The 15922-nt window shown below is 36.7% G+C and overlaps 1 protein-coding gene across 1 annotated transcript; it reads left to right on the forward strand.

Moving 5' to 3' along the window:
* The first annotated feature begins 207 nt into the window (after positions 1–207).
* LOC102991018 (WD repeat-containing protein 82-like) lies at positions 208–1382 on the forward strand. Its single transcript, XM_055085718.1, is given in 3 exon segments — positions 208–1034; positions 1257–1354; positions 1357–1382. Coding segments are annotated over 3 exon segments (951 nt in total).
* The last annotated feature ends 14540 nt before the right edge of the window (positions 1383–15922 follow it).

Here is a 15922-nt window from a genome sequence, read left to right on the forward strand (position 1 = left end):
GAGAGAAGCCCATGCTCCCCAACGAAGAACCCTACACCCCGCAGTGAAAGATCCCACATACTGCAATGAAGATCCCTCACACTGCAACTAAGACCCAGTGCAGCCATAAATAAATAAATATTAATTTTAAAAAATAGAAAGGCCATAGAACAAAGGTTAAAATATAAAAATCCATTTTAGCCGCCGCCACCTCCAGCATTCGCCGCCATGAAGCTGAGCGACAGCGTGCTGCGGAACTTCCATGTCGCCAAGGTGTTCCGCGAGAACTTGGACAAGATTAACTGCTTCGACTTCAGCCCCAACGGCGAGACGGTCATCTCGAGCAGTGACGACGACTCCCTCGTGCTCTGTGACTGCCAGGAGGGCAAACCAAAGAGAACCCTGTACAGTAAGAAATATGGCGTGGACCTCATCAGATGCTCTCATGCAGCAAACACAGTCGTTTACAGCCCTAACAAAACAGACGACACTATCAGTTACCTGTCCTTTCATGACGAAAAATACATCAGATACTTTCCTGGACATAGCAAAAGGGTGGTGGCCTTGTCCATGTCACCTGTAGATGACACTTTCATTTCTGGGTCTCTTCATAAGACCATTCGGCTCTGGGATCTCCAGTCTCCTAACTGCCAGGGTCTCATGCATCTACAGGGCAAACCAGTTTGTTCTTTTGATCCAGAAGGATTAATTCTTACTGCAGGTGTCAGTTCTGAAATGGTCAAACTTTACGATCTTCGCTCTTTCGATAAGGGGCCCTTTGCGACATTTAAGATGCAGTATGATCGGACTTGCGAGTGGACTGGAGTTAAGTTCAGCAATGATGGCAAACTCATCCTCATCTCCACCAATGGCAGCTTCATCCGTCTGATCGATGCAGTCAAGCGAGTGGTGATGCATACGTTTGGGGGTTATGCCAGCAGCAAAGCCGTCACACTGGAGGCCTCGTTTACTCCAGAATCGCAGTTTATTATGATTGGTACAGAGGATGGCAAGATCCATGCCTGGAATGGAGAGAGTGGTATAAAAGTAGCTGTGTTGGGGGCTTCCCTGGTGGCGCAGTGGTTGAGAGTCCGCCTGCCGATGCAAGGGACGCCGGTTCGTGCCCCGGTCTGGGAGGATCCCACATGCCGCGGAGCGGCTGGGCCCGTGAGCCATGGCCGCTGAGCCTGCGCGTCCGGAGCCTGCGCTCCGCAACGGGAGAGGCCACAGCAGTGACAGCCCCACGTACCGCAAAAAAAAAAACAAAAAAACAAAAAAAAAGTAGCTGTGTTGGATGACAAACACACAGGCCCCATCACCTGTTTGCAGGTCAACCCCAAGTTCATGACTTTTGCCGGTGCTTGTTCCAACATGGCCTCTGGTTGCCCACCATCGATGACTGACCTGCATGGTGCTTGGCTGTTTTCTGTACAGCGAGGGTGGCCAGTAAGAAAGAAACTCAGAGGGAACTAAGATAATAGTGAGATTGGATCATTTGACTGGGCTGGAGAGCAGCCTTCCACATGGCCTTCCCAAGGATGTGCTGCGCATTTGCTCAAAAGAAAAAAATTACTTTGCCAAACTTCTTCAAAAGGACTCTTGATGCAGCAGATTCAATCGGCACTCCGATTTTCCAGCTGTCACTGCACCGAGCTCCTCCAGAGGAGTGACCAGACTCGTGATTAGGGTATAGTGGGGCCCTCAAGACACCTTCAGTTTTGAATGTATTTGCTGCTGAGGAGTCGGTGAAGTTAATTCTGCACATTCCTTCTCCCACCCCCATAAATGCATAGGAAGCCGCAGTTCTGGTTTTGAGATGCTAGGGCAGCTCAGTGCCCCTTGCCCTCACCCTGCATGTCTTGTTACTGGGTCTCTCTGTGTCATTGTGGCATTATCCACAACCGTCATGTTACTTAGGTGCCAAGCATTTACAGAAATGTCTCCATATATCTTAGGATCAGAAAGGGACAGATACAGAAGGACCTTGCCTGCCAGGAAGCCTTGCAAGTTAGTCATGTGAGGGTGCGTGATCTGGGTGTGCCTCAGGCTCTGGGTGTTGGGTGGGAAAAAGGGCCAAGAGTCTGAAAGGGAGGGAGGAGGGGTAGCAGGTGAGTTTCTAGGGCTGGGAGGTTTAACAGCAGCTTGATGTGGTGCCCTGTCATCAAAACAAACCCACAGTCCTTCTGGGTGCCTGCCAAGTTTGGTTGTAGACAAAAGCAAGGTGGGCATCTATTTTGGTATATGAGCTACATCGTGCTTTCCTGTGGGCCAGTATGGTGGAGTGAGTCTATACTGATGCCTTCCCTGCCGACCACAAGTTGTGTACGTAGTCTTCAGATGATACCACCCCTTCCCCAGTTCCCAACCAAGAGCTGGCTCTAGGCTTGTGTTATATGTTATATTTAGCCTTTTTATATATGACTTGGGATTTCTGTTGTTTGTATTTTAGCACACTGTGTGTACACCTTCATTTAAATATATCGTGTATGTGCATAGATATATACATATATGTGTGTGCATACATATAGGTATGCATGTGTGTGTGTGTGTGTATATATATATATATATATATTTTTTTAAGTATCAGAGTTCAGCTGAAGGAGATGGAGTCCCATGTCCCAGGAGAAAGACTGCATCCTTGCTAATAGTGTTCGCCACAAGTGTTAGTCTTCCTTCTCACCTTTTTCCCTTTGGGAGACTGAACAAAAGCAAAGCTTTTGAGTATTCACTGTCTCCAAGGCAGCTAAGTGAGGGTCTTGGAATGACTCCCTTGTGTTCCTCAAGCCACAAGTTGGGGTCTTCTTTGCAGTATTAGCCCCCTTTTTGCCCAGTGATGCTCTGTCTGCGCCTGTATGTGTGTGACAGTCACTTTTGCATGCCTTTTGTGTCTGCCTCCCAGCATTTGGGGACAGGATGCTGGAACCAGAGCATTTTCAGCTTGTCTGAGGCTTCTTTGCCAATTATAGGTCACTCCTGTTTACCTGGTATGTCTGCTTTCTTACTTCTTTTCCTTGCCTTCTCTTGGGAGAGGGAGGATTCCTGATTGGGGTTGAGATGAGCTGCAGGTAGCTCATTGCCTTTTCCCCTGCATGGCCTTCTAAGAGCAGGACAAGTGACATGTTATCTCACTAAGTTCCCAAACGTCTAAGTGAGTAACACATTCCCTGCAGATCCAGCAACAGGCTCAACAAGGTTATGTTTGACTTTCCCAAGAGTACCTAGCTGCTCGTGGGGAAAGCAAGCCACTACTGCCTCTGTTCAGCAGCAGGAATAGGCTGTGAATTGCTAGCAATTACTGTTTTGTTTTGCTTTTTTAGCAATTACTTTTTGGCTTGTTCCTCAACCTTAAAAGCAAGGGGCATACATCTTTCCCAGACATAGGCTGGCATCTGCAGCTTCTGAGGTGCCACACATTGTATAGCTCTACATTCTCAGAGTGGAGGGACTTTTAGAAACCAAGTGATCTGAGCTATTACTGCCCACCCCTGGCTTTCCAGGGTAGAAAATTCATGGTAGGAATAACTGTTCAGAGAAAGTACTTGGAACCGTAGGTTAACAAGAAAGCCTGCGTAATTAACATATCTGTACCCAGAGCAGCCACCATGCATGACTTGTCTATCAGCAGGAAAATGATTTGTATTGAGCTCCTGTGTGTCCAAAGCTGAGGCACCATGTCCTTTGAAATTATGCACCGCACCGCTTCTATTTACGGCGACCTGTGGCTGCAGAGCTGGCTCCTGAGTTGGGAAGGAGAGGGAAAGATGCAGCTGGAAGTGACCGAAGATGATGTGGTAGTGGGAAAAGGCAGAATTAAGGGAGAAAAGAGTCTGTGGGTCAGAGAGGCTGAGGAGCACCAGGGCTGCAAGGACACCCTCAGTGGGAGCCAGAGGTGCTTAAGGCCTCCTGGGGGTGGGGGGCGCACCACGCTCTCAAGAGTCGGGGCCAAAGCCTCTGATTTATATGCAACAGTGACGCTGCACTGCTTGACCACCAGCCAGTGGAGTATTTGTTGTTTTTTTTTTTTTTTAAGAAAGAAACCATTGCAATCATAATTAATGCTTATTAAGAAAAATCTGGGAATTTTAAAAAGAATCAGTTTGCCACCCAAATGTTACCACTGCTAATCTTTTGGTGTTTGGTGTTGCTCTAGACATTTCTTGTGCATAGATTTTTAGTGTGTTTACATGGTTGTTATTCTACTGTGTATACAATTTTATGTCCTTTTTGTACTTAACATATAGATGTTTTTTCCATGTTATCTGTCTTAAACAGAAATAAATAAATAAAATAAAAACCAATTTTATTTTTTATATGTCAAGATAAAATAATTGAAAGTGAACGTAGCATATCATTTACAGTAACATCAAATAACAGAAAGCCTTTAGGAATAAATTTAACAAAAGTCATGCAGAATGTTATCACTGAAAATAACACAATATTGCCAAAAGAATCAAAAGAAGACCAAAATAAATGGAGAGATATCATGTTCATAGATTAGAATACTCAATATCATAAAGATATTAATTCTCTTCAAGTTAATCTATAGAGTCAACACAATCCCAGTCAGGGTTCTCATAGACACTTAAAAGCTGGTTATAAAATATACATGGCACTGCAATGGACCTGGAATATTCAAAGCAAGCCTGAAAAAGAACAAAATTATAGGATATACATTATCTTATTTCAAGACTTATTACAATGTGCAGTAATAAAAACGGTATGGTATTGGCCAAACTATAAAGAGATAGATCAAAAAAATAAAATAGAATGCTCCAAACTAAACCCACACTTATGTAGACATTCAATTTTCCACAAAGTTGCCAAAGAAATTCGATGGAGCAAAGTGTGGATTTTTAACAAATAGTGCTGGAACAACTGATTCCATATGCAGGAAAAAAATCTTGACTGCTTTCTCACACCACACCCAAAATTAATTAGAATTTAAAAGGAAAACAGAAGAACATACTTATTACTTTCGTTTAAGCAATGGTTTCTCAGAAAGAACACAGAAAGCAGTGACTCAATAATGTAAGATAGATAACTTAGATTTTACCAAAATGTAAAACTGATATACAACAAAAGATGCCACTACAAAAAATGAGTAGGCTAGCCTAGAGAAAATATTCACAAGGTTGGCATTTAGAATATAAAGAAACTATACAACTTTATAGTAAAAGGACAAGCAGTCCAATTTAAAAAATGGGAAAAACTTTTGAACAGACACTATACTAATAATGTACATGAATGACCAATTAGCACATATCAGAAGTGCTTGACGTTATTAGCCAGGAAAGAAATGTAAATTAAAGTCACAATGAATAGAGCTATCAGAAAAGCCAAAATTAAAAAGACTGACAATATTAAGTGTTGGTGAAGACATGGAGCAACTGGAATTTTCTTACACTCTTACATTGCTGTACAATTACTCTGGAAAAAAAGAGGTCTGAAAGTTTATTATAAAACTAAAGACACAGCTATCTGTGACCCCAAAATTTTACTTTTAGATGTTACCAGAGATAGCAAAGACTAATCTTTAAAAAGACTTGTATAAGAATATTTATAGCAGCTCTATTCATATTAGCCAGAAATTGGAAATAGATCAGGTGTCCATCAGTAGGAGAATAAATCAACAAAAAGTGACTTATTTATACAATAGAGTGTAACTCAAAAATAAAAAAGGAATGAACTATTGACACATACAATAACAGCTGAATCTCAAAAAACATTATATTGAATAAAAGAAACCTTACATGAGAATACATATTGTATGATTCCATTCTAATGAAATCATAGAACAGTCAAAACTACTGTTGTGGGAAAAAAAATTATTGTGGAAAATAATCAGAACTGTTGTAAATGGAACAGAGGTGGAAATTAACTGGTAGGAGACATGAGAGAAGTTTCTAGGGTGAGGGTAAAGTTCTACATCTTGATAGAGGTTTGGGTTACATAGATATATTCATTTGTCCAAACTTAACAAACATTCATGTAAAATTTGCAAATTTTCTTGTTTATAAATTATGTCATGAAAGAAAAAATACTGTAAACAAATGCTTAACTTTAGTTAAAGTAAGCATGCTAAAGTATTTAGGGAGAAATATATGCGTGTCTGCTATTTATTTTGAAATGCATCAAAAAATAAGATGAATTGATAAATGAAGAGTAGAATAAATAGATGGATGAACATGCAGTAAAGATACTATGATGCTGATTGTAGAATCTACGAGTGGGGGCGGCATCCCATGAGTCTAAGCTGAATATAAACCAGCATCAGAAATGTTCGATCAACTTATTACCAAAATCTTTCTTTAATGGAAAATCTTTCAAGTCTGTGCAACCCAGGAAATGCCTGTCATTGCTTAACCTGTCAGAATCTCCATTTGCAGTGGTATCTGATGAGAAAGCTATGATCCCTGTCACTGCACCAGTGAGAGCGTTTCCCTAGGACTTTTCTAATAAACAGCCTTCTGGTTCATTGCTGAATGATGGCTGAAGACAGAACCATCTGGAAAGCAGAGTACAGAATGATCTCTATTTTTCCAAGATTCAAAGGAAGGTGGAACATTTCTGAATGAAACCATGGATGTTATTCATAAAATCTGGGCCACATGAGGTTAGAGGCGTATTGATTTCCAGTGGAAGGATGAATTGGCCATCTTTGGCCTTTCAGGAAAATGACCACAGATTAAGATGATGAAGAACAGATGCCATTTGAAGCTTCAGTTAGAAAACCTTAAATGGGCTTAACTGGCAGGACAGCCATAACAACTGTGTCTTGCCGCACATTGACGGAAAGATGACAAATATTTTAATGTGGTGAAGACGAATCCTGGGTCTAGTTGCTTCCGAATGAATGATCCAGCCAGTTTGAAAAGGTTTGAAGAAATAAAACTTGCCAATACTTAGCAAGTTCCAGAAAAGCCTGCGATTTGAGCAATTCCATGATGGAATTGGGCTTGAGAACAAAAACTATTTTTTTAAATGTTTTCTTAGAAGAGTTACTTAAAGAGAATTCCATACCTAGTAAAGCTTAGAGAAAATGTAGTCATTTGAAAACCTAGTTTTGTTTTGTTTTGATTTCCGTCTCCTTGCTAAAATCAAATACATGCTATACATTCCCTCTGAAGTTACCAGCCTCTTTGTTTTCTTTCTTTTTTCTTTTTTTGAATTTTATTTTATTTTTTTATACTGCAAGTTCTTATTAGTTATGTTTTATACATATTAGTGTATATATGTCAATCCCAATCTCCCAATTCATCCCACCACCATCACCCCCTGCCACTTTCCCCTCTTGGTGTCCATATGTTTGTTCTCTACATCTGTGTCTCTATTTTTGCAAACCGGTTCATCTGTACCACTTTTCTGGATTCCACATATAAATACGTTAATATACGATATTTGTTTTTCTCTTTCCTGACTTACTTCACTCTGTATGACAGTCTCTAGGTCCATCCATGTCTCTACAAATGACCCAATTTCTTTCCTTTTGATGGCTGAGTAATATTCCATTGTATATATGTACCACATCTTCTTTATCCATTCATCTGTCGATGGGCATTTAGGTTGCTTCCATTACCTGGCTATTGTAAATAGTGCTGCAATGAATACTGAGGTGCATGTGTCTTTTTGAGTTATGGTTTTCTCAGGGTATATGCCCAGTAGTGGGATTGCTGGGTCATATATAATTCTATTTTTAGTTTTCTAAGGAACCTCCATACTGTTCTCCATAGTGTCTGTATCAATTTACACTCCCACCAACAGTGCAACAGGGCTCCATTTTCTCCACACCCTCTCCAGAATTTGATGTTTGTAGATTTTCTGATTATGCCCATTCTAATTGATGTGAGGTCATACCTCATTGTAGTTTTGATTTGCATTTCTCTAATAATTAGTGATGTTGGGCAGCTTTTCATGTGCTGCTTGGTCTAGGTATGTCTTCTTTGGAGAAATGTCTATTTAAGTCTTCTGCCCATTTTTTGATTGGGTTTTTTGTTTTTTTAATATTGAGTTACATAAGCTGTTTATATATTGTGGAGATTAGTCCTTGACTGATTCATTTGTAAATATTTTTTCCCATTCTGAGAGTTGTCTTTTTGTCTTCTTTGTAGTTTCCTTTGCTGTGCAAAAGCTTTTAAGTTTCATTAGGTCCCATTTGTTTATTTTTGTTTTTATTTCCATTTCTCTAGGAGGTGGGTCAAAAAAGATCTTGCTGTGATTTATGTCAAAGAGTGTTCTTCCTATGTTTTCCCCTAAGAGTTTTATAGTGTCCAGTCTTATATTTAGGTCTTTAATCCATTTTGAGTTCATTTTTGTGTATGGTGGTAGGGAGTGTTCTAATTTCATTCTTTTACATGTAGCTGTCCAGTTTTCCCGGCACCACTTATTGAAGAGGCGGTCTTTTCTCCACTGTATATTCTTGCTTCGTTTGTCATAGATTAGTTGACCGTAGGTGCATAGGTTTATCTCTGGGCTTTCTATCCTGTTCCATTGATCTATATTTCTGTTTTTGAGCCAGTACCATATTGTCTTGATTACTGTAGCTTTGTAGTATAGCCTGAAGTCAGGGAGTCTGATTCCTCCAGCTCCGTTTTTTCCCTCAAGACTGCTTTGGCTATTCAGGGTTGTTTTTGTCTTCATACAAATTTTAAGACTTTTTCTTCTAGTTCTGTAAAAAATGTCACTGATAATTTGATAAGGGTTACACTGAATCTGTAGATTGCTTTGGGTACTATAGTCATTTTCACAATAGTGATTCTTCCAATCCAAGAACATGGTATATCTCTCCATCTGTTTGTGTCATCTTTGATTTCTTTCATCAGTGTCTTATAGTTTTCTAAGTACAGTTCTTTTACAACCTTAGGTAGGTTTATTCCTAGGTATTTTATTCTTTTTGTTGCAATGGTGAATGAGAGGGTTTCCTTAATTTATCTTTCTGATCTTTCATTGTTAGTGTATAGGAATGCAAGGATTTCTGTGCATTAATTTTGTATCCTGCAACTTTACCAAATTCATTGATTAGCTCTAGTATACACAGTCTAAAATCCACGTGTAACTTTATAGTCGACCCTTTGTACCATGGTTTTGCATCTGCAGATTTAACCAACCTTGTATGTGTAGTACTGTAGTAGGTATTTATTGAAAAAAATCCATGTATAATTGGACCTGTGCAATTCAAACCTGTGTTTTTCAATGGTCAACTGTATTATAAACTACAATCATCATGATGTATATTAGGTCCTCAAAACTTATTCATATTTTAATTGAAATTTGAACCCTTCAACCAACATCTCCCCAGTTCCTCAACCAACCTCTGGCAACCACCACTCTGATTCTATGATTCATTCTCTGATTCTATGAGCTCATTGTTTTAAATTCCACATGTAAGTGATATTATACAGTATTTATCTTTTTGTGTTTGGCTTATTTCACTTAGCATAATGTCCTCCAGGTTGTCACAAGTGTCACAATCTCTTTTTTTATGGTTGAGTTACATATGTGTATAAATATATATAGATATATAGATACAGATATAGGTTACATTTTCTTTATTCACCTATCGATAGACACTTAGGTTGTTCCATATCTTGGCTATTGTCAATAATGTTGCAATAAACGTGGGAATACAGATATCTTAGAGATGCTAATTTCATTTCTTTTGGATATATACCTGGAAGTTAAATTGCTGGGTCATATGGTAGTTCTACCTTTAATCTTTTGAGGAAACTCCATACTGCTTTCCATAATGGCTGTACCAATTCACATTTCCACTAACAATGTACAAGAGTTCCCTTGACACTACACCCTCACCAACACTTGTCTTTTTGATAAGAGTTATCCTAACAGGTATGAGATGATATTTTACTTTGAGTTTCCTGATGATCAGTGATGTTGAGCATCTTTTTATGTACCTCTTGGCCATTTGTATGTCTTCTTTCAAAAAATGTCTATTCAGGTCCTTTGCCCATTATTTAATTGGGATGATCTTTTTGCTCTTGAGTTGCATGAGTTTCTTATATAAAATGGATGTTAACCTCTTATCAGATATATGGTTTGTGAATAATTTTCTCCCACTCCATAGGTTTCCCTTTCATTTTGTTTATTTTTCCTTTGTTGTGCAGAGTTTTTAGTTTGATGTAGTCCCACTTGTTGATTTTTCGTTTTGTTGCCTATGCTTTTGGTATCATATTCAGAAAATCATTCCCAGATTGATGTCAAAGAGCTTGTTCTCTATTTTTCTAGGAGATTTATGGATTCAGGTCTTAGATATACTCTTTAATCAATTTGAGTTAACTTTTGAGTATGGTGTAAGATTTTAAACGTCCAATTTCATTTTTTTTGAATGTGGATATCTAGTTTTCCCAATACCATTTATTGAACAAACTATCCTAAAGCCATTGTGTATTCTTGGTGTCCTTGCAAAAGATTAGTTGCTCATATATGTGTGGGTTTATTTCTGGGCTCTCTATTCTGTTCTACTGGTCTCTATGTCTGTTATTATGCCAGTACCATACAGTTTTGACTATTATAGCTTTGTAATATAGTTTAAAGTCAGATTGCTGCCCTAGCTTTGTACTTCTTTCTCAACATTGTTTTGACTATTGATGTCTTTTGTGGTTCCATACAAAATTTTAGGATTTTTTTCTATTTCTGTAAAGAGTGCCACTGAAATATTGATAGGGATTGTATTGAATCTGTAGATCACTTTGGGTATTATGGATATTCTAACAATATCAATTCTTCCAATCCAACAGCATGAAATATCTTTCCTTTTGTTTGTTTCTACTTCAGTTTTTTTCATCAATGTCTCATTGTTTTCAGCATACATATCTTTCACCTCCTTGGTTAAATTTATTCCTAAGTATCTTATTCTTTTTGATACTATTGTAAATGAGATTTTTTAAATTTTCTTTTTTGAATAACTTATTGCTAGTGTATAGAAATGCAAATAATTTTTGCAGGCTTATTTTTTATCTTTAAACTTTACTGAATTTGTTTATTCTAAATATTGTTCTAACAAATTTTGGTGGAGTCTTCAGGGTTTTCTCTACATAAGATCATGTTATCTATAGATACAGTTTAACTTCTTCCTTTCCAATCTGGATGACTTTTATTTCCTTTCTTGACTAATTTCTCTGGCTAGGACTTCCAGTATTATGTTGAATAGAAGTAGTGAGAGTGGGCACTCTAGTCTTTTTCCTGATCTTAGAGTAAAACCTTTCAACTTTTCACTGTTCAACATGTTACTAGCTGTGACTTGTCATATGTGGCATTTATTATGTTGAGGTATATTCCTTCTATAACTAAATTTTAATTGTTTTTGTTCATGAAAAAATGTTGAATTTATCAAATGTTTTTTCTTCTATTAAGAAGATACTATTTTATCTTTCATTATGTTAATGTGGTATATCACATTGTTTTATTTGCATATGTTGAAACATCCTTGCCTCCCAGAAATAAATCCCACTTAATTATTGTGTATGATCCTTTTAATGTACTGTTGAATTAAGTTCACTAGTAGTACATTGAGGATTTTTCCATCAACGTTCATCTGGAATATTGACCTGTAATTTTCATTTTTTGCAGTGTCCTTAACTGTCTTTGGTATGAGGGTCATGCTGGCTGCATAAAATAAGTTTGGAAGGATTCCCTCTTCTTCAGTGTTTTGGAAGAGTTTGAGAAAGATTGGTGTTAATTCTTTAAATATTTGGTAGAATTCACCAGTGAAGCCAGGTGGTCCTGGGCTTTTCTTTGTTGGGAGGCATTAATTGCTTCTTTAATCTCCATACTCATTGTTGGTCTGTTCAGATTTTCTATTTCTTTATGATTCAGTCTTGTTAGGTTGTATGTTTTTAGGAATCTATCCATTTCTGCTAGGTTATCCAATTTGTTGGCATAAAATTGTTCATATTTTATCTTTCTGTCGTATCAGTGTCTCCTCTTTCACTTATAAGTTTATATATTTGTATCCTTTTTCTTAGTTTAGGTAAATGTTTGTCAGTCTTGTTTATCTTTTCAAAATACCAACTCTTAGTTTCATTAATCTTTTCCGTTATATTTCTATTCTCTATTTATTTATGCTCTAATATTTATTATTTCCTTCTTTCTGCTAACTTTGGACCTAGTTTGTTCTACTTTCTCCCTGATAATGTTAGGTTAAAAGAGTATAAAGATAAATTATTTATTTGAGGCCTTTCTTTTTTCTTCTTGTAGGCATTTCTAGCTATAAACTTCCCACTGCTTTTGCTGCATCCCATAAGTTTTGGTGTATTGTGTTTCTATTTACATTTGTCTCAAGATACTTTTTGATTTCCTCTTTGACCCATTGGTTGTTCAGAAGTGTGTTGTTTGACTTCACATGTTTGTTAAATTTTCCATTTTCCTACTGTAATTGATTTCTAGTTTTATACTATTATGCCAGGAAAAGATACTTGATATGAATTCAATATTCTTAAGTTTGTTACTACTAGTTTTGTGATTCAGCACATAAGCTACTCTGGAGAATATTCCATGTACCATTAAGAAGAATGTGATTCTGCTGCTGTTGGATGGAATGCTTTGTGTATGTCTGTTAGATAAATTTGGTCTATAATGTTATTCAAGTCTATTGTTTCCTTATTGATTTTCTCTCCGAGATATCAAAATTCCCTACTATTATGGTACTGTCTATTTCTCTCTTTTTTTTGGTTAATATTTTCTTTATTTATTTAGGTGCCTCAATGTTGTATGCATATATATTTACAATTGTTATATACTCTTGATGAATTGACCCATTTATCTTTATGTAGTGACCTTCTTTGTCTCTGACAATGGATTCTGACTGAAAGTTTATTTGTCTGATATCAATATAGTCAGCCCTGTTCTCTTCTGATTATCGTTTTAGTGGGATATCTTTTTCCACCCTTTCACTTTTAGCCTATATAAATCCTTAAAGCCAAAGTGAGTCTCTTGTAGGCAATGTATAGTTGGATCTTGTTTTTTATTCATTCAGCCACTCTATCCTTGAGTAGAGAATTTAATTCATATACATTGAAAGTAATATTTGATAGATTAAGATTTACAGTTGTCATCTCTTTTATGGTTTTCTGGCTGTTCTATAGTTTCTTTGTTCCTGTCTTTCTCTCTTGCAGTCTTCCTTTGTAATTTGTTGGCTTTTTTGTGGCAGTGTGCTTTGATTCCTTGCTCTTTATCTTTTGCATATATACTAGAGTTTCTTCTTTGTGGTTATTATTAAGTTTTTATAAAACATCTTATTGTTGTCTACTTTAGGCAACTTAACTTTACTCTCATACCAAAACTCTACACTTTTACTTCTTCCCCACTCCCACACTTAATGCTATTGATGCGTACTTTATATCTTTTTTAATTGTGTACCTATTAACAAATTATTTTACCCATGGTTCTTTTTTAATATTTTTGTCTCTTAACTTTTATACTAGAGATAAAAGTGATTTATGAACCACCATTGTATTATTAAGAGTATTATGAATTTGACTAGATATTTACGTTTATCAGTGAGTTTTATACTTTCACATGTTTTGTGTTGTTACTTAGTATCCTGTTATTTCATCTTGAAGATTTCTTTTTAGCATTTCTTGTAAGGAAGATCTAGTGGTGATGTACTCCCTCAGCATTTGTTTGTTGAAAATAGATTTACCTTTTTTATATGTGGATGTCCACTTGTTCCAGCACCATTTGTAGAAATGACTATCTTTGCTCCATTGTATTGCCTTTGTTGCATTGTCAAAGATCAGTTGACTCTATTTATGTGAGTCTATTTCTGGCCTCTCTATTCTGTTCCACTGATATATTTGTCTATCCTTTCATCAATACTGCACTACCTTGATTACTGTAGCTTCATAGTCTTGAAGTTGGATAATGTCAGTCCTCCAACTTTGTTCTTCTCCAATACTGAGTTAACTATTGTGGGTCTTTTGCTTCTTTATATACTCTTTGTAGTCAGTTTTTTTAAATACCCACAGTACTTTGCTATTATTTTTATTGAAATTGCATTTTATCTGTGGATCAAGTTGGAAAGAACTGACATCTTGACAATACTGAGTCTTCCTAACTATGAACATGGAATATCTCTCCACTTACTTAGCTCTTCTTTTATATCTTTCATCAGAGTTGTATGGTTTTTCTCATATAGATCTTGCACATATTTTATTAAGTTAATATTTAAGTGTTTTTTTCTTGGTGGTAATGTAATTTTAAATTCCACTTGTTCATTGCTGATACAATAATATTTTGAAGACTTTTGTTAATGGCACTTAATAAATTCACTGATATTTGGGCTGCAGCACCAGAAAACACAACAGACTGCCTTTGCTTTAGGTGCACGTATGTCCAGTAAATACGGTCTTATTCTATAGATTTCTTTGCAGAATAAGTTTTCAAAGCTCTAAAGATGAATTTATGAGATATTTTGACATGAATTATAATACCTGTCAATGATCATATGATCACCATGAGTAAAGAATTGTATCAATCAATAGCTGACAAATTTGGAAATGATTAAAAAGTGTTTCCAATTACAAAGAAATTGTTTCATATGGTAAATATAATGGATCTGAGAAAGACTGAAGTAGAGCACAAAGTTTTACAGAATTTCAGGGCAAGTGGTACCTAACTTATTTCACCTATATATCATATAAATATATGATATTTATACATTTTACACTCCTTACCATTATCCAAAACAATTTCTATTAATTATAATGCTTTAAAAAAGCTTATAAACATGAAATTTTAATTTTTCAGTGTGTATAATATTCAGTTCCTATGGGTAAGCCAGCTTATTTCTCGTACCATTCTCTCCATAACAAGAGCACTAGTTAGCAGGGGGTAATAGAATCTTAAAAAACTATCCAACATTTCCGGTTTAAATGATTCTTACCAATCCAACCTCTACCTGACCAAGCAAACCATATTTTAAGGGAAGAAAATTTTAAAACAAAAAATTTTAGTACAGGTTATATTTATGATACTACATGAGCAATCGATACTCCTGACACATTACAAATGGAGAATTTTCTCTAGTCAGTGATAGTGAGTGGGTAAGCAAAAGGATGAATTTAGTCCCCACATTTTTCCACATTTATTCTTCCAAAATCCATTTCTAGACAATCTATATGTCACTATCATTGTGTAAACAAATTGTTTACACATGTACATAACTTGATTTATAGCATCTACTAATTTTACCTGCCCATGTAAAATCCTGTAAATATGTCCAAAATGATGTACAGAGGCACAGCACTGAGAGCCAGGAAAGAACTTAGAGGTTACAAGGTCCAACAGGCTTTGTGTATAGCTGAGGAAATGGAAGCCAAATAATATTTAGAGGCTTGCCCAGTATCACCTAGTCTGAGGATATGTTTATTTTCCAAATATCTTAAAATACAATTAAAATATCATTAAATGAAAAGAACAGTTAGATAAGAGATGTTGAGAAAATTAGCACTTCTGTTTATGTTCTCACATAGTACATGGTTTCACTCCTATGGACCTTTGCCCAAGCAGATCCCTCTAAAATTCCTTCCAAACCTGGTAATTTTCTTTCAAAAGCATATTCAGGTTAAACATCCCTCTAATGGTTTCTTGGACTCCACCCCCGAACTATTAGCCATTACTTTGTTACCTCTGTTCTTGGTACTTGCATTACCTTGTATATAACACATCAGATAGAGCTCTTACTCCAGCCACTGTTGTTGTGACTACTTCTATAAGTCACGGACTAGCTTCGTGCAATTGCAAACTTACTTCATGCCTTTGCTGTGTACCTTTTGCTTCTTGTCCTGAGGTTTCTTTGACACAGGCTTGGATCACCTCTGGGTAACCACTCGGTACTCATACACATCAACTCATGGAAGTTAACACACATGTGACTATCCTTTGACCAACTGGGGAAGAGCACCAAAGAATGCATTCTTGCCATTTTATA

Source organism: Physeter macrocephalus, chromosome 6 (assembly GCF_002837175.3).
Source record: "Physeter macrocephalus isolate SW-GA chromosome 6, ASM283717v5, whole genome shotgun sequence".
NCBI classification, from domain to species: domain Eukaryota; kingdom Metazoa; phylum Chordata; class Mammalia; order Artiodactyla; family Physeteridae; genus Physeter; species Physeter macrocephalus.